The following is a 22,404-nucleotide window of genomic DNA, read 5'->3' on the forward strand; positions in this document are numbered from 1 at the left end:
GAGGACTGTGTGCGTTGGAGAATGTTTGCTTGGGTCTCCCCCATATGGTCATCCTCTTGGAGAATTTATGACAGTTCTGTCTTCTGATGTGTGTGTATTCCATTTGTGTGACTGGTATTCTTGTTGCCTTTTGTAAAATGTGACCAACAATATTCTTAAGACTTCAAAGAAAATTGGTTGAGATGAAACTCTTTTGAAATTCCCAAACTAGTTCTTTTGACATATGGAGTTAGATAAAGCTGGCTTGATTAAATACTGTTCTCAGAATTCTGACCCTGAGAGAACAAAAATATGCCTAGGAAAAGGCTTGAAGTTAACTTTTTTTTTTTTTTTTAATGGCCATACCTGTGACATATGGAAGTTCCCTGGGCCAGGGACTGAATCTGAGCCATTGCTGTGATCTATGGCACAGCTGCAGCAATTCTGAATTCCTTAACACAGTGCACCAGGCCAGGGGTCAAACCCATGCCTCTGCAGTTACCTGAGCCGCTGCAGTCAGCTTCTTAACCCACTGTGCCATAGTGTGAACTCTTTGACGTTAGCTCTTATTGTGTCCTTGAAATACAAACAGTCCACTTTGCCTGAAACTTCAGCTTTGGGTCAATTAGAACTTCAAGACAGGGGGGAAAAAAGGCTGAAAGAGACTTTTTAAATTGAAGTATGTAAAACTTATTCCAACTGTTATTTATAGACTAATAAGGTCTCTATTGAAATATTTTATTCATAAATTAGTTTTAAGATAAAACTGTGAGATCTGTCTAGATGCACATATGTCTCTGTGTGTGATATTGTCATAAATAATATAGAGACAATTGAGATAAAGTTTTTGGATAAGCACTTTTGGAATAATTATGTTTCAGAGATTTCACTTTAAAATAGTTTATACAGACGCTGGTATAAGAGACAGTTCAATCCCTTGTTTCTCAGTTTTGTTAAGATTTTAAGGGTTAAAACTGTAATATATAAGAATGATAAGGGAAGCATTTCAGTGCATATAGCAAGTAGGAGATGTGCTGGTGAGAGAAAATGTAAAGAATAGAGATATTTTTGTTGAGAGATAAAAGAATAATTTTGTCCTAAAGTTTGTTGTTTCTGGATGGGAGAAAAATGAGGGACAAATTAACATAGCTATAGAAAGTAATAGGAGGTTTGTAAAAAAAAAAAAAAAAAAGTACTTTAAGAAAAGAATTTTGTATCTTAAGATTAGATTGAATTTAATTAAGTGAATTTTGTTATTAACAGTAAGCTGGAGAGTTCCCATCATGGCTCAGTGGTAATGAACCTGACTAGTATCCATGAGGACTCAGGTTCGAACCCTGGCCTTGCTCAGCGGGTTAAGTATCTGGCATTGCAGTGAGCTGCGATGTAGACTGCAGACTCAGCTTGAATCCCGAGTTGCTGTGGCTGTGGCGTAGGCTGGCAGCTGCAGCTCTGATCAGACTCCTAGTCAGGGAACTTCCACATGCTGAGGGTGTAGCCCTAAAAGGACATAAAACAGTGAGTTTACACAAGGTTTTCTCTGTTAAGAGAATAAAATTTTCCTGTATTATTGATCTGCTTTTGATAAGACTGTAAGTTTTTTAAACTAGCTGAGTTTTCCAGAGGGTCCTTGAGGCATCTTAAAGAGAAATATGGTAAAGAATTCTAATAAAAACCTATTGTTTTATTTTTTTTTGCTATTTCTTTGGGCCGCTCCCTCGGCATATGGAGGTTTTCCAGGCTAGGGGTCGAATCGGAGCTGTAGCCACTGGCCTACACCAGAGCCACAGCAATGCGGGATCCGAGCCGCGTCTGCAACCTATACCACAGCTCACGGCAATGCCGGATCATTAACCCACTGAGCAAGGGCAGGGACCGAACCCTCAACCTCATGGTTCCTAGTCGGATTCGTTAACCACTGCGCCACGACGGGAACTCCTGTTTTACTTCTGATTGCACTTTTGACCCCAGTGTTCAGGATGGAAAATAATTGTTCAGTGAAGTTGTTGCAGAGTATAACTACTTATGATGTGTGTTACAGCTGGCTTTAAGTTTACTGCTTGAAGCATATGTATAATGTTTGTGTGACAGTTAGGTATAACTGTAAAAGGTAATGGTCTATAAAATGTCCCCCCATCAGCATACCTCTGTTCTTGTTTGTTGTGTCTGGTTAGTTTTCCCCCAATATGAATAACTAGGCCAATATATAAAGAAAAGTAGGCCTAGCATCAAGGACATGAATGGACCCAGAGTAGGCAACTGAGCTACTCCTGCAATGCTGGAAAAGTATATAGGTTAACAATGCTTTCTAGGAAAATGTTTGCAATTAAAAAGGAAATATGATGGAGAAAATGTTCACCTCTTGAGGTCTGGGGAAGTCATTCTGGCTTATACATGATTTAATTTGAACTTTAGGCTAACCAAAACAGCCTGAACTTGTGGCCTATTAAATATACATTGTATATCTTCTTTAACCATTAAGGGGGAAAAAATACACATTCAGAGAATAATACAAAGATGCATTTTGATTACTATCTTCATTGTAATATGTCTACTAAGTGTCATATGTTTGTCCAGTTGCTATGACAAAGCAATCAAAAAGAGAAGTAAAGTTTTCATGGGAGTTCTCAGTTGTGGCCTGGCAGAAACAAATCCGACTAGTATCCAAGAGGATGTGGGTTCCATCCCTGGCCACTCTCAGTGGGTGGGGGATCCCGAGTTGCTGTGAGCTTCGGTGTAGGATGTGGCTCAGATCCTGTGTTATTGTGGCTGTGGCATAGGCCAGCAGCTATAGCTCCAATTCGACCCCTAGCCTGGGAACTTCCATATGCCTTGGGTGCAGTCCTAAAAAGGAAAAAAAAAAAAAAAAAAAAAAAAGAGAGAGAGAGAGAGGTAATATTTTTCATAATACAAAATATTGATACTAAGCTTGGAATTTGAGATTATCTCCCACTGTGTCCATTCCCCAAATTAAGCAGTAAGTAGCCAAAGTGTCCATGACTCCAATTTCCTCAAAGAGTTGTGAAAAATTGGAACAGAAATAGAACTAAAACCAAGTTCCACTGCCAAGTTTATGATTAACCTCTCTATACAAAACTTTATTCCCTTTCTTGTGCTGTACCTGTCTATCCTCAGGGCTGAGAAGCATCAAAGAAAAGGAGGGACTTGGAGTTCCCGTCGTGGCGCAGTGGTTCCCGACTAGGAACCATGAGGTTGCGGGTTCGGTCCCTGCCCTTGCTCAGTGGGTTAACGATCCGGCGTTGCCGTGAGCTGTGGTGTAGGTTGCAGACGTGGCTCGGATCCCGCGTTGCTGTGGCTCTGGCGTAGGCCGGTGGCTACAGCTCCGATTCAACCCCTAGCCTGGGAACCTCGATATGCCGTGGGAGCGGCCCAAGAAATAGCAACAACAACAACGACAAAAGACAAAAAAAAAAAAAAAAAAAAGGAGGGACTGAAATGGAGCAGGACCCTGTGGTCCTCCTGCCTCATGTCCTCCACCTGCATTTTGTCTGTAGAAAAACTTTAGTCAAAGAGTAAGTTTAATCAGAGAAGTGAGAAAATGAAGCAAAGGAAAACAGTCAAACAAGACCAAATAATAGTTTAGTCATCAGGCAGAGTCAAGGACCTTTAGTTCCTTCTCAAGGGCTATGGGTCATATTCTGAGCCATATTCTATGAACTGTCTTGTAGAGACTGAAAACCTCACCAGGGGAAGAAGTTAATTACATGATGTCAGATTGCAGCCATGACACAGATGCCGTAATTCTGAAAACTGGCCTCCTAGAGGAATTCCTGTTGTGGCTCAGTGGATATGAACCCCACTAGCATCCATGAGGACTCAGGTTCAATCCCTGGCCTCGCTCAGGGGGTTAAGGATCTGGCGTTGCATGGAGTTCCCATCATGGCTCAGTGGTTAACGAATCTGACTAGGAACCATGTGGTTGCAGGTTCGATCCCTGGCCTCACTCAGTGGGTTAAGGATCTGGTGTTGCCGTGAGCTGTGGTGTAGGTTACAGACACGGCTCGGATCCCACATTGCTGTGGCTCTGGTGTAGGCTGGAGGCTACAGCTCCGATTGGAGCCTTAGTCTGGGAACCTCCATATGCCATGGGAGCAGCCCAAGAACTGGCAAAAAGACCAAAAAAAAAAAAAAAAAAAAAAATGATCTGGCGTTGCTGTGATCTGTGGTGTAGGTGGGCAGCAATAGCTCTGATTCAGGTCCTAGCCTGGGAACCTCCATATGCCTCAGGTACAGCCCTGAAAAGACAAGCAAAAACCAAAACACCTGGCCTCCAAGGAATGGGAATAAGCTGACTCTGGAACTGATGATTAACTGCACTAAAAGCAATCAAGATGATGCTGGTCAAACACTACATGATCAATTTCAGGATGACTGTCAGAATGGGCTGTGCAGTTTCTGCCTGCAGCTCCCTTCCTCCACCTACACACCCTGAAACTCCCCTTTAAGAGCTCTTGCCCACTGGTTGTCCGGGGGTGGGGGAAGAGCTGGTCTTTGGACACGAGTCTGCTTCACCCACCCTTTACTGGTTGCCAGCCTCTGAAATCAAGCAAACCGTCCTTTCTACCAATCTTGCCTCTTTACTGGCTTTAAAGTTGCGAGCAGCCAGACCCCATTTTGAGTAACCATACCTGCATCAATTGGTTAAAATGTTGTTAACTAATCCCCAGTTTAAATATGGTAGGAAAGTTTGTTGGGGAAAAGAATCAGATGACAAAATATTTTGTAAAAATAATTAGATCCAAATTCACTCTTTGTGTGAATCCAGATTTTCAGATCCCAGGTTCACTTAAAGTGAGGTATATCTGTCCAGATATTCTGCCAAGCAGATCCCAAGCACTTCATGTCTCTCTTGGGCATAACCCTGCCAAGCCCTTACTTTTCGGAAAGAGAAAGAAATCTGGACAGGTTCTGGGGCCTTCTTGTCTCTCTAGTCCCACCCAAGGTCTGTGAATGTAGGTTCTGTACTGCTCACTTCAAGCAGAGACCGGGTTCAGAAAAGGCTGCTCTGTACAAAGACGTGTACACAGGCAGGGCAGCCTGACCTCTTACGCTGGGTGGAGTAACAATCGCAACTGCTGTGGAGAAGGGACGTGCAGAAAGGGATGCATACATGTGATGGGCTATGCACACCTGCCAGGACCTCCTGCCCACACAGCATGCCACAAAGATCCATGACACCCAGAGTGGTCAGCAAACCTACCTCCCAGGTCACTTGGATCCTTCTCAGAGAAATGCAGAATCTCAGTCCCTACCCAGCTCCAAGGGATCAAAGTTTACCTTTTAGCAAGATCCCCACATGATTTATAAGCACATTAAAGGTGGAAAAGCTCTGTCACAAAAACTCTCAAGTAACACAGACCTGAACTCCAATCCTGGCCCTGCCACTCACAATCTGTAGGACCCTGGGCAAGTGACATGTTCTCTGAGCCTCATTGAAAATGGAGACAATAATACTACTTCTGAGAGCTGTCATGAGGACCAAATGCAATGAAGTGTGCAAGAATGCAGAGCCTGTAGAGTTCATTGAGTTAAGGATCTGGCATTGCACTGTTGTAGCTCAAGTTGCTGCTCTGGTGAGGGTTCGATCCCTGGCCCGGGAATGTCTGCATGACACGGGCGTGGCCAAGAAAAAAAAAATGCAACCTGATTGAGCCAGGCTATTCACTTAGTCCCCATCCCATCCTCTTCCAGTGCAGGGCTCAGTGTCAAGTAGCAGAAATGCTCTGCTGTTCACTCCTGTGTCCAGAGGGGGGATCCCTACAATCCCATTAACTGCTGACCCTCAACTCAGAGAAACTGAGGATCCACTCCCACCCTCCACAGCAGGTAATGGCTTTCTCCCAGCAGCAGGAATGAAGTTAGTACAGGCAGCCTTTCCACACCTCATGCCCAATTCTTACCAAGGGTCCTCTGGGTTCATACTTCCTCTGCATTAGAAAAGCAGCTGTGATGTTGGCATCTGAAAATAAGGGAGGGGGGAAAAAGGTCAACCTTGGGAATGACATAAAGTTGAATAAAAAGATCTCTTTGTAGAACTTGAGCCTGAAGCCCTACCTGCCGCCACACCCCCATGGGCCTGGAACACCTCCAAGCTGGCTCTAGGTGGGGACTGAGACTATCCATCTGACAAGCCGTGGGGACCACAGAATGCTTCCTCTGCGAACAGTGCCTGTGGCCTCTCCCAACTGCATTCCCTTTGGGACATCACAGCACGGGCCTGTGCTTGCTCTGTTTCCCCAGCGCCTGGACACATGTCTGGTGTGTGTCTCTCTTCACTCAGACATCTGGCTGACCTAGATGCTCCCTACAGGATGGCCCTGCTGTGAACATACCTCCTTGTGGCCTCCACAGCACCATACACATCATTAGTGCCACAAAGATCTGCCACTTAATTAATAAATCAAAGGGACAAATATGCTCTAATTATGTTTATCCCTGAATAATAGAGTATACTCTAAATTTCAATGTCCCTCACCAGCCATTCTAGACCACTTGTGCTCAATTTTTTCTTTTGAAATACTCCATTAGGATGCCTGTGTCTTGTCTTGTTTCCCACATCTTCCATTCTCCCCTCTTTGAAAAGGAGAAAGGGGTGTTTCTCCACAGACAATGGGCTGCCTTCTGTCACTGAAAGAGTGAGCACAGTGTCTTTCCAGCCAGAGCAGAGGCCACCCTGGCCCCACACTGCACAACCCATTTACCCAGTTCTCAAGTGGGTATCTCACAGTGGAAAGAGCACTGGCCTAGCTTCCAAATAACCCCTTGCTTCAGGACAGGCCTTGGGCCTCTCTGTAAGGCCAGCTTTCAGGAGAGAATGTGCTGATCAGAAAAAAATGGAATCTGAATCAATCAACCAATCAATCTCAGAGTTCTCTTGTAGCACAGAGGGTTAAGGATCTGGCATTGTCACTGAAGTTCTGTTTGCTGCTGTGGCATATGTTTGAACTTCCACATGCCTTGGGCATGGTCATAAGTAAATAAATAAATAAATAAATGTAACTGGAATCTTATATACTTTATGGCTGTAAATTTCTCACCATTAAGCATTAGGTGGCATCCAGATCCCACCCCAGGCAGTGCCCCTCTTGCCCAGGAATGAATGAAGCTGCTGCAGTGCCACCTGCCCCAGGTACACTGGCCTGGCAATGTCTGTCATTCAACCCACAGCAGAAGTCATCATGCTGTCACCCCACATAAAATGATGCTTACAACAAGCTCATCATAATCTTCAATTTTTTCTGCTCAACAGAACGATACTGTGCGTTTTCGTCACTGTGTTGGGAAATGTGCCAAAGCAAGAGGAAACCAATATGCCACTTCCTGGGCAGCTCTTTGTAGATGAGTTATTTCATCACCAGATGCTCTCGGCAATGTACCATGTTTCTAGAAACACTCAAGTCACTTAGAGCCAGTTCTTTTCTTTGTGGGTAGTGTAGAAGAAGCTCTTTATTTACTTATTTATTTATTTTGTCTTTTCTCCCGCGGCATGTGGAGGTTCCCAGGCTAGGGGTCTAATCAGAGCTATAGATGCCGGCCTATGCCAGAGCCACAGAAACACCAGACCCGCGCCGTGTCTGTGACCTACACCACAGCTCACGTCAATGCTGGATCCTTAACCCACTGAGTGAGGCCAGGGATTGAACCTGCAACCTCATGGTTCCTAGTCAGATTTGTTAACCACTGAGCATTGCCGGGAACTCATAGAAGAATCTCTTTTAACGTGCAATTTCAGTCTGAACATCTTTTTCAAGGGAAGGCAACGCTGGAGGCATCTTATCCCTCAGAAGGGAGAAGGAGGGGTCTTTATGCGACTTGAAGAGTTGGTCTTTTTTGGGGGGAGGGGTAACTTTTTATTTTGAAATAATTTCAAGCTCGTAGAAAAGCTGTGAGAATACAAAGAATTCATATTCCTTTTACCCAGATCCTCCAATTGTTAAATGTTACATTTATCAGTTTTTTTCCTCTCTCTATAAATATACATTTTTTTCTGAGCCACTTGAAAATAAGTTGCAGACAGGATGGCCTTTTACCCCTAAATACTTCAGTGTGCAATTCTTTTTTTTAAAAAATGTCTTTTTGCCATTTCTTGGGCTGCTTCCAAGGCATATGGAAGTTCCCAGGCTAGGGGTTTCATCAGAGCTGTAGCCACTGGCCTACGCCAGAGCCACAGAAACGCAGGATCTCAGCCACGTCTGTGACCTACACCACAGCTCATGGCAACGCTGGATCCTCAACCCCTGAGTAAGGCCAGGGATCGAACCCACAACCTCATGGTTCCTAGTCGGGTTTGTTAACCACTGCGCCATGACGGGAACTCCCAGTGTGCAATTATTAAGAGCAAGGGCAATCTTTAAATAAACAAAATACAATGATTTAAAAAAAAAACAGGAAATTAACATTGATAGAATACTATATTCTAATCTAAAGGCTTTATTTAAAGATTTCACTTGTCCCAATAATGTCCTCATAAAAACAACCAAAAAAAAAAAGGAAAAAAAATGTCCAGGATCTTTTTCAGCAACCTGCAACCTCATGGTTCCTAGTCAGATTTGTTAACCACATACTGCATTTAGCTAGCATGACTTTTATAAAAGCTGCTCTCAACCTAAAAGAAGACCTCTTAACGTTATGACAGCCTAAAGCATCCTAGCCATCCTTTCATGTGCAGAACCTCAGCAGCTTACACAGCTCTGATGTGTCAGGCAAGATAAATTTTTTTTTTTTTTTTTGTCTTTTAAGGACCGCACCTGCAGCATACGGAGGGTCCCAGGCTAGGGGTCTAATCGGAGCTGTAGCCACTGGCTTACGCCACAGCCACCGCAACGCAGGATCTGAGCCACATCGGCAAACTATACCACAGCTCATGGCAACACCGGATCCTGAATCCACTGAGCAAGGCCAGGGATTGAACCCGCAACCTCATGGTTCCTAGTCAGATTTGTTTCTGCTGCACCACGATGGGAACTCCCAAAATTTTTTTTTAATTTTTAAAATACAGTTGATTTACAATGTTCTTCTGCTGCATAGCAGAGTGACCCAGTTATACACTTTCTCTCACATTATCCTCCATCATGTTCCACCACAAGTGTTTAGATATAATTCTCTCTGCTATACTGCAGGATCTCATTGCTTATCCACTCCATATGCACTAGTCTGCATGTACTAACCTCAAACTCCCAGTCTTTCCCACTCCCTCCCCCTCCTCCTTGGCAACCACAAGTCTGTTCTCCACGTCCATGAGTTTGTTCCTTTTCTGTAGATAGGCTCATTTGATCCATATATTAGATTCCCGATATAAGGGATATAGTATTTGTCTTTCTTTCTGACTTACTTAGTATGAGAGTCTCTAGTTCCATCCATGTTGCTGCAAATGGCATTATTTTGTTCTTTTTTATGGTTGAAGAGTATTCCATTACGTATTTGTATCACATCTTCTTAATCCATTCATCTGTTGATGGACATTTTGGTTGTTTCCATGTCTTGGCTATGTGAATAGTGTGTGCAGTGAACATATAGGTGCATGTGTTCTTTTCAAGGAAAGATTTGTCCAGATACATGCCCAGGAGTGAGATTGCTGGATCATATGGTAGTTCTGTTTTTAGTTTTCTGAGGAAACTCCATACTGTTTTCCATAGTGGTTGTACCAATTTACATTCCCACCAAAAGTGTAAGAGGGTTCCTTACTCTCCACACCCTCTCCAGCATTTATTGTTTGTAGACTTTTTGATGATGGCCATTCTGGCTAGTGTAAAGTGATACCTCACTTTTACAATAGGTTTTTTTTTTTTTCCTTTTAGATCTATATACTGGCTTATTTAAGTGATTACTTTCCAATTGTGATTTCCTCCGTCATATTTCTTCTTCGCTTTTATTTAGAGGAGCCCTTTCAGTATTTCTTTTAGAATGGGTTTAGTATTGCTGTACTCTTTTAGTTTTTGTTTGTTGGAGAAATTCTTTATTTTTCCTTCTATTTTAAATGATATTCTTGCTGCATAGAGTATTCTAGGCTGCAAATTTTTCCCTTTTAGACCTCTGAATAGATTTTTTTTTTTCGTCTTTTTGCTATTTCTTGGGCCGCTCCCGCGGCATATGGAGGTTCCCAGGCTAGGGGTCGAATTGGAGCCATAGCCACCGGCCTACGCCAGAGCCACAGCAACGCAGGATCCGAGCCGCGTCTGCGACCTACTCAACAGCTCACGGCAACGCCGGATCTTTAATCCACTGAGCAAGGCCAGGGATCGAACCCACAACCTCATGGTTCCTAATCGGATTCGCTAACCACTGAGCTACGACGGGAACTCCCAAGAACTCTGAATAAATCTTGCCACTCTCTTCTGGCCTGCAGTGTTTCTGCAGAGAAATCAGCAGATAGCCTTATGGTGGTTCTCTCATAATTAACTCTTTGTTCTTCTCTTGCTGCCTTTAGAATCCTCTTTTTAACTTTTGCCATTTTTTATTGTATATCTTGATGTGGGCCTGTTTGGTTCATCTTATGTGGGGCCCTCTGTGCTTCCTGTGACTTGATGTCTGTTTCCTTTAGATTTGGAGTTTTCAGCCATAATTTCTTCAAATATATTTTCTATCCCCTTTTTCTTCTCCTTCTGGAATCCCTATTATGCATAGATTGGTCCACTTTATATTATCCCATAGATCTCTTATATTCCTTTCACGTTTTTTCATTTGGTTTTCTGTCTGCTGTCCTGATTTGGTGATTTCCGTTATTCTATTCTCCAAGTCACTAATTCGTTCCTCTGCATTATTCATTCTGCTCTTCACTGCCTTTAACTCAGTTTGCATCTCTGCAAATGAATTTTCTAATTTTTCTTGGCTCCTCCTTATATTTTCTAGTTCCTAAAAGAATCTGCATTACTGTTCATATCCACTCTTAATTCCTTCATATTCGCCCTTAATTCCTTCAGTATTTTCACTATCTCCTTTTTGAATTCACTGTCTGTTAGACTGCAGAGGTCTGTTTCATTGTTTGCTTCTTCAGGTGAATTCTCCTGTTCTTTTAACTCGGAATGGTTCCTGAGCTTCTTCATTTTGCTTTTCCTTTTCTTATGCTGTGAGTTTAAGGAAAACAGCTGAAAACAACTACTGTAGTCCTGGAGGGCTATTTATATGTGAGAATGACACAGGATATTTTGTGAGGGCTTAGTATTTATTTTTGGCATGAGGGCTGCTTTTGGTTTAGTGTCTGTAGGCTGTAATCCTCTTGATAGGGTGCTGCAGGTGCTTCCAGGAAGATGGAGGCAGTGGTCAGCGCTAGTAGCAGTGCCTTGTTGCTGGGTCCTTGACAGTGGCAAGGACCCGCAGGATGGTGGTGCAGGCTGCTTCTAGTTGCAGTGCCCTGGGAAGTGGCGGTGACACTCAGGCAGGTGTAGGTGGTGCCTGGACCATTTGGCAGTGGCAGCTGCAGGGCAAGTGCGTTCCCAGGGGAGTGAAAGCAATAATGGGTGGTGATCGGTTACAATGCCCTCCTCTGTGTTGACCTGTGAGGTGACTGGGGCTGCAGGTGGTGCCTGTTCACAGACCCCTAATGGTGGTGGGCTATGTCCACCCCTGGAGTCTGAGATGACTGATTTGCCCGCTGCCACCTGTAGACCATGCAAGAGGCACCCCTGTCATGCTTAGCCCACACAGCAGGCACCGCCACCTGTAGCCCACACAGGAGGTGCCTCGCTGCCTGTAGCTCTGCCCTCCAAGTCTGTGTGAGTGCAGAGAAGGATATTCCTATGGCAATCCACCCCTCCTCCTCTTGCCCTCCCCAACAGTGGTGCCTAGCTTTTCCTGTGGGCCCAGATCTCCTCCTGGGTCCCTTGGCTGACGTGCACCACTCCCTAGCCCCTTCGGCTGTTTCCACAAAGCCAACCCTAGTCCTCTCCCTGGAACTGACTTTCAGAGACTAAGTCTCAGTGCCCAACTCACTTCTGAGCCACTTAGGATGTGGTGTCCCAGGAGGTGGTACCAATAGTCTGTGCCTCTCTCTCTCTCTCTGCTTTGCCCTCCTCAGTCCAGCTGCTATGCTTTTCTCTGAGGCTTTGAGCCCCCTCTGTCTCGGCTGATCTTCCTGTCAGGTAGGTGGCTTCCCAGGGTGTGGGTTCCTTTCCTCTTTCACAGCTCCCTCTCAGGAATACTAATCCCATCCTGATTCCTTTCTCTCTTTTTTCCTTTGTTCTACCCAGTCTGTGGAGGGTTTCTTGCCCTTTTTGGAGGTTTAAGGTCTTCTGCCAGCATTCAGTAGATGTTCTATGTGAGTCATTTTTTTGATGTGTTTGTGGGAGAAGGTGATTGCCACGTCTTACTCTTCTTCTTAGGCAGAAGAAAAGAGAAGTGCCAAGTAAGCTCCCTACACTCCAGGACTGAGTTCATGATGGCCCCAACCCAGCCTGAGCATCCAGCCTCGACTAGGAGGATAGGGGAGCAGAGAGGAGCAGCATATACCAGACAGAGCCTGAAAGGTGGAGTTCCCCATAGCTAGAACTGCTCCTGGTAGGCAGCCCCTAAGAGAACAGGACTCCAGACTGCAGCCACCTCCACCAGTACTGGAAACAGACCCTTGTCCTAAAGGCCAACTCAGCTGACAAAAAACGATCTCTGCAACGGAAGGTGCCTTATCAGGTCGTCTGCTTTACTTGCTACCTGATAAAGGAACATTTGGGAAATCTCACTCAGTATGCCTGTGCACTTAAACAATAGCTGCTTTGAGTGAGTGAGTAAAAAGCCCAAACCTGCCTGCTTAGCTAGGTATCTGTTACAGTAGATACCAACCTACTCCGAAGTCCACTGTGGCATAGAGGCCCTCCAGCGTCCCACACGCCAGGAACTTCTCATGCGCCCCGTCAGTGGTGAACAGGACCACGTCCTCACCCAAGTAGTAGTGGAAACGCTTCTGCAGGAAACGCAGGTAGTTGTAATCACAGCTATAGTAGCTGCCATATTCATTTTCAACCTGCAAATTAAAAAAGAGACAGGGAAAAAAATCAGGGGACTCCCAATGTCGTCTTTTTTTTTTTTTTTGTCTTTTTGCCATTTTTCATGGGCCACTCCCACGGCATATGGAGGTTCCCAGGCTAGGGTCGAGTCAGAGCTGTAGCCGCCGGCCTACACCACAGCCACAGCAATGTGGGACCCGAGACACGTCTGCGACCTACAGCATAGCTCACGGCAATGCCGGATCCTTAACGCACTGAGCAAGGCCAGGGATCGAACCCGCAACCTCATGGTTCCTAGTCGCATTCGGTTAACCACTGAGCCACGATGGGAACTCCCCAATGTCTTCATTTTAATGCAAGCTTTTGTTTGCAGAAATTGCCTGAGCATCTCTGAGATGACAAAGCTTAGTAATTCCCCTAAATATCTCCTACCCTGAGTCCTCAAAACTCATTTTCCAGAAAGCAACTCAGCACAAAAACCTACTTCCTATTACCTCCCTGAAGTAAGGAAAAGAAAACCACCAACATGTTAGTTTTCAGACTGTAGTGACATTCTCCCTTATAATAGATAATCAGTACTTTAAACATAACTAATACTTTCCCATGGCAGAAGTATTAGAAAATGAAAAAGAAAAAGAAAATGAAAAAATCACCTGTTAATTCTGTGACCCAGAGGTGACCACTCTAAGCATTTTGGCATGGTCTTCCAGATTTACACACACACACTGACACAATCTTAAAGATACACAAATAATATATAGTCATTGTTTTTTCACCTCAAAACTGGTATCATACTATATGCACCAGTTATAATGTCACTTTTCTCCTTACTACGTTATAAAAGATGCCCATGGCAAAAACCAGGGCAAGTGTTGGATACAGAGGTACCATTATTTACTTGATCGCCTCTGGTCAAACATTCAGTGTGTTTGGTGTTTTGCGCTCCATGATCAATGCTCAGTTGGGTCCAATGGCATCAGTGCTTTTCAGCCAGGAGCTATCTTGCTGCCCAGGAGATATTTGGCAATGTCTGGAGAATTTGGAGGTTATTGCATTGGAGGCGGGTGTCCTGCTGGCCTCTAGTGTGTAGAGGCCAAGTCATGCTGCTAAACATCCTACCTTTCCAATTTCCACAACAAAGAATTATCAGGTGCAAATGGCAATAGGGCTGAGGGTGGGATCCCCCAAGGGTGCATTCTCAGTGGGATGGAGAGCATCCCTGAGGAGGTGGGAACTCATTCTTTTTTTTTTAATTTTTACTTTTTTTTTTTTTTTGTCCTTCTCGGGTCACAGCGGTGGCATATGGAGTTTCCCAGGCTACGAGTCAAATCAGAGCTGCAGCTGCCAGCCTACACCACAGCCACAGCAATGCCAGATCCGAGCCACACCTGTGACCTATACTACAGCTCATGGTAATGCTGGATCCTTAACCCACTGTGCAAGGCCAGGGATCAAACCTACGTCCTCATGGATACTAGTTGAATTTGTTAGCACTGAGCCACAGTGGGAACTCCTGATTTATTTTAATTTTTATTTTATTTTTTATTTTTAATGGAGTATAGTTGACTTACAATGTTGTCTTTAGTTTCAGGTGTACAGCAAAGTGAAACAATAACATATGTATATGTATCATTTTTCCCATATAGGTTATTACAGACTATTTAGTAGATTTCCCTGTGCTATAATAGTAGGTTCTTACTATCTATTTTACACAGTAGTGTGTATATGTTATTCCCATACTCCTAATTCCTCCCTCTTCCCATGGTTTCCCCTATGGTAACCATAAGATTGGTTCTGAAATCTGTGAGTTTGTTTCTATTTTATAAATAAATTATTTTGTATCACTTTTATTAGATACAATATATAAATGATATCATATGATATTTGTCTTTCTCTCTCTGGCTTCACTCAGTATGATAATCTCTAGGTCCATCTATGTTGCTGCAAATGGCATGATTTCATTATTTTTATGGCTGAGTGATATTCCATTGTATATATGCACCACATCTTCTTTATCCATTTCTCTGTTGGTGGACATTTAGGTTACTTTCATGTCTTAGCTATGGTAATAGTGCTGCTATGAATGCTGGGATGCATGTATATTTTCAGATTATAGTTTTTTCCAGATATATGCCCAGGATTGGAATTGCTGGATCATATATGGTGGTTGTATATTTAGTTTTCTAAGGAACCTCCATACTGTTCTCTATAGTGGTTGCACCAATTTACATTCCCACCATACCCTATTTATTGGGGTTTTTTTTGTAGTTTTTTTTTTTTTTTTTTTTTTTTTGGGGGGGGGCTGTGCTCAAGGGATGTATGTGGAAGTTCCTGGGCCAGGGATCAAACTTTGCACCACAGCAGAGCAGCAACCTGGGCCACTGTAATGACAGTGCAGGATCCTTAGCCCACTGTGACACAAGGGATCTCTTGTTTGTAGACCTTTTCATGATGGCCATTCTGACAGGTATGAGATGATACTTCATTGTAGTTTTTGATTTACATTTTTCTAATAATGAGTGATGTTGAGCATCTTTTCATGTTTTTTGGTCATCTGTCTATCTAGGTCTTCTGCCCATTTTTTGATAGGGTTGTATGTTTTTTGATTAAAGCTGCATGAGTATGTATTTTGGAGATTAATCCCTTGTCAGTTGGTTCATTTCAGAATATTTTCTCTCATTCTGCGGGTTATCTTTTTAATTTATTTTTTTATGGTTTCCTTTGCTGTTCAAAAGCTTTTAAATTTATTAGGTCCCATTTGTTTATTCTCACTTTTATTGTCATTACTCTAGAAGGTGGCTCAATAAGATATTCCTGCGATTTATGCCAAAGACTATTCTGCCTTTGTTTTCTTCTAGGAGTTTTATAGAATCTGGGGGAACTGATTCTTATAGGATTAAAAAAAACCCTCTTATTCTTTTTCATATAAAGCACAAATTATTTGTATGTATGTGTTGTTATAAAGTATAATTATATAGTATATCTCAGGTCTTAAAATTTCATGAGGGGCAATTAGAAAAAAAGTCTGTAGAGGCTCTATAAGGGGCAGCAACGAAATAAAGGTTAAGAGACATTGCTCTGGAGTTCCCCATTGTGGCTCAACTAGTTTAGAACCCAACTAGTATCCACGAGGATGTGGGTTTGATCCCTGGCCTCACTCAGTGGGTTAAAGGGTCCAGCATTGCCTTGAACTATAGTGTAGGTCACAGACGTGGCTTGGATCTGGTGTTGCTGTGGCTGTGGTGTAGGCTGGCAACTGCAGTTCTGATTCAATCCCTAGTCTGGGAACTTCCATATGCTGTATCTGTGGCTCAAAAAAGAAAATAAAAGAAAAGAAACATTGCTTAATAGAGCAATGAAAATACTCTGGGTAACTATAATGGAAAAAATAAAAATTAAAAAAAAAATACTCTGTGTGATGCCATAATGATGGGTTCATGCCATTATAGATTTGTCCAAATACATAGACTGCACAACAGGAAGAGTGAACTGCAACTCGATTGTCTGTTACCTGCACTGTAATAATCGGCCCTCCATTCTGATAGAGGAGAGGCTTCATCTTGGGCAGAAGGACACCCAACCACTTATCCACAGCTGCAAGGTAGTCTGGAAAACAACCAGGTTTAACACCATCACACACCTTTTTTCTACAGAGACACAATTCAGCCTATTACTATGAGGCTAGTAGCAGGGATCAGATAGACTGGGTTCAACAACTGCCTTCTAAAACAGGGGCGCCACAGGCACTAAGAGTCTGACAAAAGTTGTTCTGCCAGGAGTCACCTCCTCCATGGAGCTCTCAGAGGACAGGGACCAGAGGGCCTGCTATCTGTCCCTACTGCTAGGACAAAAAGCCTGCAGCACAGGAGATATCCACCAATGTTTGTTGAATGAAGAAATGAATGACTGAGTGATATGTCCTCCTCTCTGTCACAGCAGGGTTTTTTTTTAAATTAAATCTTAATTAGTGGTCTATTTACATTGTCAAATGGGAATAACAGAGTATATGCTTCATAAAGTTGCTATAAGGATTAATGAGATAATATGTGGAAAAATACTATAATATACTTAGTGTAAAATGCGAGGCTAGGACAGTAAGAAAGGAAGGCATATAGAGCATAAAACACTAGCCTTTTATACAGTGAATTTTGTCAACGTTGGCTGCTCGTACGACCAGCTTATCACTAAGAGAAACTGAAGTCTTCAGAAGACAGAAATGCAGCTAAATGGGGCCTTCTGATTGATCAGGATTTACAGTTATAATAATTTTTAGTGGTTTTAAAATATATATATCATTTACAGATCACTCTAAAAACACACAAAGGGACAGAAGGCACTGCAGCTACTGAGAAATCCAGTGACACCACCTCGGAAACTACATCTGCCACTCTGATTAGCTGGGAGCCATCACTGGCCATGTTCTATACTAAGAACAGAGGCAGAGAAAGCATTCAAGTCAGCCCTTCAACCACAACCAGGGCCCAAAGCCAACTCAAAAAGTTAGCAGGGCATCAGCGCGATCTGGTCAAGTCGTGCGAGCGAGACTTCTCTCTCACACACCCAGTGTCTGGTGGATGCTGATTCACAGTCACACTTTCACTAAACTTTCAGATGTGTCAGCACAGGAGTACCCCAGCCTTCAAAAAACCTGACCCTTTGGATAAAAATTATCTAAGCATCCTTAAATTCTCTCGCGACATCTATAACAACTCACCTGGATGGGAAGAACGGAGAACGATAGATTCCTTCTCCAGTAGCCAAGCAGGTAATCCTCCCTAGGACAGGGAAAAGAGAAAAGAAGAGGCCATGATAAGGTCTTAGGGGAGACAGAAATGACTGTTAGCAGTGAGAGAAAAGAAGAAAAGTATCATGGACAAGGGGTATCAGGGCAGGGCTTTCGATTTGTCACTTTCAAGGAGATTAGACATTGTAAACCCAGTAAAAATAAGATTGCTTTGCCTGAATGTAATCTTCTGAGAATCAAAGACTTTTAGGTTGATTACCCGCTTAACCTAATAGCTACCCTGTGAGTAAGGCAGAGGCCCCACCAGGAACCGCTTTTCACAGATGAAGAAACTGACTTCAGTGCATGAGTACTGACTATTCCTTTTTGCCTGGACACCACCTAAGGTAAAGGACTCCTGGGTTGCTCGATCAGAGCTCACGTTGTCTGGAATGAGAGACTTCCCTCTACCGCTTTAATCGCCTCTCCCCTAGGTCTGCCTGTCAGTGCACTGGTGGGCAAGCCAGTCTGTTCACACTCACCATGTCCCACTCCGCACAGATGTAGGGTCCAGGCCTCAGGATCACCAGCAGTCCCAGCTGATGGGCCAGTCTAATAAAATACTCCACATCATGGTCCCCGTGAATTGGTACTTTCCTGGCCAGGGCTCGTGGAAGTTCCAGGCCACGTACCTGCCAAGACACACACAGCCCCTTACTGGACACAGCTCAAAAATCCAGGTGTTCTGCATGAATTTCTGAACAATCTGCAGAACTATAGACTGGCAGGACACACAGACATCTTTCTAAGGCAGCCCCTTGGGGAAAAGCCTTGTTTTGAGTTGTCATAGCAGCTACCAAACAAATCAAACTTGAGGGAAACCTTTATTTTGAGTAGGAGGGTGGGGGACCACACCCATGGTATGTGGAAGTTCCTGGGCCAGGGATCAAACCTGCCCCACAGCAGTGACATGAGCCACTGCAGTGATAACACTGGATCCTTAACCTGCTGCACAAGAGAGCTTCTTTTCTTCTTTCCTCTTTTTTTTGGGGGGAGGGTGGTATTTTTAAGGCTATGACCCACAAAGAATGCCTATTCCTGTTTAATGCTTAAATTAGATATACCTTTGTAAGGCTTAGGAAAAATGAAAATATCTGTGTGAAAGTAATAAGAGATATACTTCATTTTTGAAAAATACTTCTTAATAAAAATGGAATAAAAGGGATTCCTGTCATGGTGCAGCAGAAACAAATCCGACTAGGAACCATGAGGTTATGGGTTTGATCCCTGGCCTCGCTCAGTGGGTTAAGGATCTGGCATTGCTGTGGGCTGTGGTGTAGGTCACAGATGAGGCTCGGATCCCGTGTTGCTGTGGCTGTGGCGTAGGCTGGCAACTGTAGCTCCAGTTGGACCCTACCCTGGGAACCTCCATGTGCCATGGGTGCGACCACCCCCCCCAAAAAAAAGGAAAAAAAAGGAAAAAACCTTCAGCCTCTGTGTCCTCCCGACAAAAATTAGGAATAGCCTGAGGGAAGTAAAAATAACAAAAACTCCTACCAGCTTCCCTGGCTGCCTGCAGTGCAAGACGTACCTTTAAATATGAAGCCACCCACTGCTACCACAGAGGTCTCTACCCCTGGCTTGTGACCCTTTTCCACAGTCTCATGGTTTCAGGGCTCCCTGGAACAGTCTTGGTCCCTCAGAACTTGAGTGTTGAAATTACAGGGAGGTCCCAGAGGCCTTAGGACCAGAATAACAAGTGGGATTCTCCCTATCTGTCCCAGGAATCTTCTTTTGGGTTTTATCACCCTTTATCTTTAAAAAATTATCGGCGGAGTTCCCGTCGTGGCGCAGTGGTTAATGAATCTGACTAGAAACCATGAGGTTGCGGGTTCCATCCCTGCCCTTGCTCAGTGGGTTAAGGCTCCAGCATTGCCGTGAGCTGTGGTGTAGGTCGCAGACGCGGCTCGGATCCTGCGTTGCTGTGGTTGTGGTGTAGGCCAGTGGCTACAGCTCCTATTCGACCCCTAGCCTGGAAAACCTCCATATGCCGCGGGAGTGGCTGTAGAAAAGGCAAAAAGACAAAAAAAAAAAAAAAGTTATCGGCAGTCCACATCAGTAATGCAAAAACCAGAGTGGCCAGCCACCCCAACTTCCTTCTGAATCAGCAGAGGAGATGAGGTAAAGAGAGATAGTTATTGGGGTAATTCTGTAACCCTGGTCTATAGAATCACCCTGGCAGAACCACAAAGATAAACTAGGTTTCAGGAATCTACCCAACAAGGCATATCCCCCTAGAAGCTGAGAAGAGCTATGGCTGCCCACAAACTCCCTTATCTTCAAATCTCAGCCAAACCTCTGGTCAAAAATACATATTCATGGAGTTCTCTAGTGGCACAGCAGGTTAAGGATCTCGCATTGTCCCTTCAGTGGCTTGAGTAGCTGCTGTGGCACGCATTTGATTCCCTGGCCCCGGAACTTCCACACACGTGCCATAAGGATGGCCTAACAACAAACAAAACATGCCCTGGCAAATTTCAGTTTCACTGGCTGTCAGTGGAAACACTGACCTTGGAGAAATGGTACATCTATGTGATGTGCCCTGCACAGTAAAGGCTCAATCATAGTTACTTGCCTTTTTTTTTTTTTTTTTTTTTTTTTTGGCTTTTCAGGGCCACACCCAAGGCATATGGAATTTCCCAGACTAAGGGTCAGATTGGAGCTACAGCTGCCGGCCTACACCACAGCAACATGAGATCTGAGCTATGTCTATGACCTAGACTACAGCTCACAGCAACGCCGGATCCCCGACCTGCTAAGCCAAGCCAGGGATCAAAACCCTCATCCTCGTGGATACTAGTCAGCTTTGTGTCCCCTGCGCCATGACAGGAACTCCCACTTCCCTTTGCCCTTTAAAACTGATTTTCATTTTGTGATTTCTGATGACAACGTTCAAGGTTGGATGAAGTGGTTAATTGTCTGAAGAAGAGCAGTCAAGCCATGACAAGCTGCTCCTGGAACACCAGACTGTGCTAGTCCCAGTTCTGAACAGTGAAACCGCTGCCCCGAGAGATGCAGCTGGACCCTCCCTCCAGGGTGGGTGTCCAGGCCCAGGTGAGGGCCCAGCCTCCTACTTACGTCTCAATGGCATTCAGCCCGGCCATCTTCATCTTCAGCAGCCGGTCCTTCCAGTAGAAGCGGGGCATGCGGAAATAGTGAATACTTCCTGAGATGTAGCGGAACGGCTGGCCATCCTTGAGGAAGCAGTTACGGTTGTAGTCGATCTTGAAAGTCCTCAGGGGGGCATTCTGCAGAGCAAGGACAAGACCACACGAGAACTTCCATCTGCATTTCAGAAGCAGACACTTTGACGGTGGCAAGTGACTCCCCACCCATTTAGTCTGTGTCTGTGCTTGGTTCTGAGTGATAAACTACAGCTAAGTTAGGGCAGGGAGGATCCACATTCAGGATTCCAGACACAGTCACCAGTGTGGCCATCAGTGGCTGTGGAAGTTATATTCCCAAAGAGAAAACCCTGCCGCAGGGAGCTCTTATGACAAAGCCCCGGGTCGCGGGACCTGCTAGAGTACTGGATGTACTTCAACAGGAATGTCGCGCGGACCTGCTAGAGTACTGGATGTACTTCAACAGGAATGTCGCTGAGCTGAAAGCAACAGAGTAGAATCTGAAGGCCTGAAGCCTCATCATAGGTGCTGCTCTGAGTCCCACAGTGACTGAGCATCTCTCTCTAATCCTGCATCTCTTCATCCAAAAAAACAGAGGATGCCGGGCTAAATGAACTTTAAGGCAATATCTGCAACCCAGTCTGTGAGTCAGGAGCTCAATCTGGGTAATGGTCGGCACTTTTTTAATGAAAGAGAGTAGAGAAAAATCAGTGCATTACACAGAGTAAAGACAAGTGTTATTTCATGAAACTTTTGTTATATATGCACATAGAGAGTTGCATTGGGTCATGATATAAGATGTAAGATTTTCTAGAAGTCAAATCAAATTTCTTCTTTTTCTTTTTTCTTTTTTTGGTCATGCCTGCAGCATGTGGAAGTTCCTGGGCCAGGGATCAAATCTGAGCCACAGCAGTGACCCAAGCTGCTAGAGTGACAATGCCATATTCTTAATGCACTGTGCCACAGGAGAACTCCTAGAAGTCAAAACAAATTTCTAGAAACACTCTTTGGCAATCACTTCCAGAGTTGAAAAGCTAGAATTTGAAAAGAAAGACCTGGAGGAGTTCCCTGGTGGCCTAGTGGTTAAGGATCTGGTGTTGTCACTGCTGTGGCTTGGATTCTATCCCTGGCCTAGGGATCTTTCGAATGCTGTGGGAATGGCCAAAAAAAAAAAACAAAAGCAAAAACAAACAAACAAACAAAACACACACACACAAAAAAAGACCAAAAACCCCAAAACATTAAAAAGAAAAAAGGGAAGAGTCCAAAGGGGGAAGCTGTGAGGCAGAATAGAACACTGCCCTCTGGTGGATGGAAAAAGGAAGCAACAGGCCTCAGGTGCCAACGGGACAAGGCTATAAAAATCCATGTAATTAGCATCCAACATTGTTGATAAGATTCCTTATGTATTCACAGGCTTTTTTTTTTTTTTAAAACAAACAAACAAAACAACCTTTTTCTTTTTAGGGCCTCACCCATGGCATATGGAGGTTCCCAGGCTACAGGTCCAATTGGAGCTATAGCTGCCAGCCTAACACCACAGCCACAGCAACATCAGATC

At 44.1% G+C, this 22,404-nt stretch overlaps 1 protein-coding gene across 1 annotated transcript in view; it reads right to left on the reverse strand.

The window, feature by feature from the left end:
- The window catches only part of GLB1 (galactosidase beta 1), a 100,593-nt gene that overhangs the window by 53,735 nt on the left and 24,454 nt on the right, over positions 1 to 22,404 (reverse strand). Inside the window, 7 exon segments of the mRNA XM_021071553.1 lie at positions 5,901 to 5,959; positions 12,772 to 12,952; positions 16,447 to 16,541; positions 17,650 to 17,710; positions 18,201 to 18,298; positions 18,301 to 18,350; positions 20,797 to 20,966. Coding sequence (XP_020927212.1) covers positions 5,901 to 5,959; positions 12,772 to 12,952; positions 16,447 to 16,541; positions 17,650 to 17,710; positions 18,201 to 18,298; positions 18,301 to 18,350; positions 20,797 to 20,966 — 714 coding nt within the window.

Source organism: Sus scrofa, chromosome 13 (genome assembly GCF_000003025.6).
Source record: "Sus scrofa isolate TJ Tabasco breed Duroc chromosome 13, Sscrofa11.1, whole genome shotgun sequence".
Taxonomy (NCBI): domain Eukaryota; kingdom Metazoa; phylum Chordata; class Mammalia; order Artiodactyla; family Suidae; genus Sus; species Sus scrofa.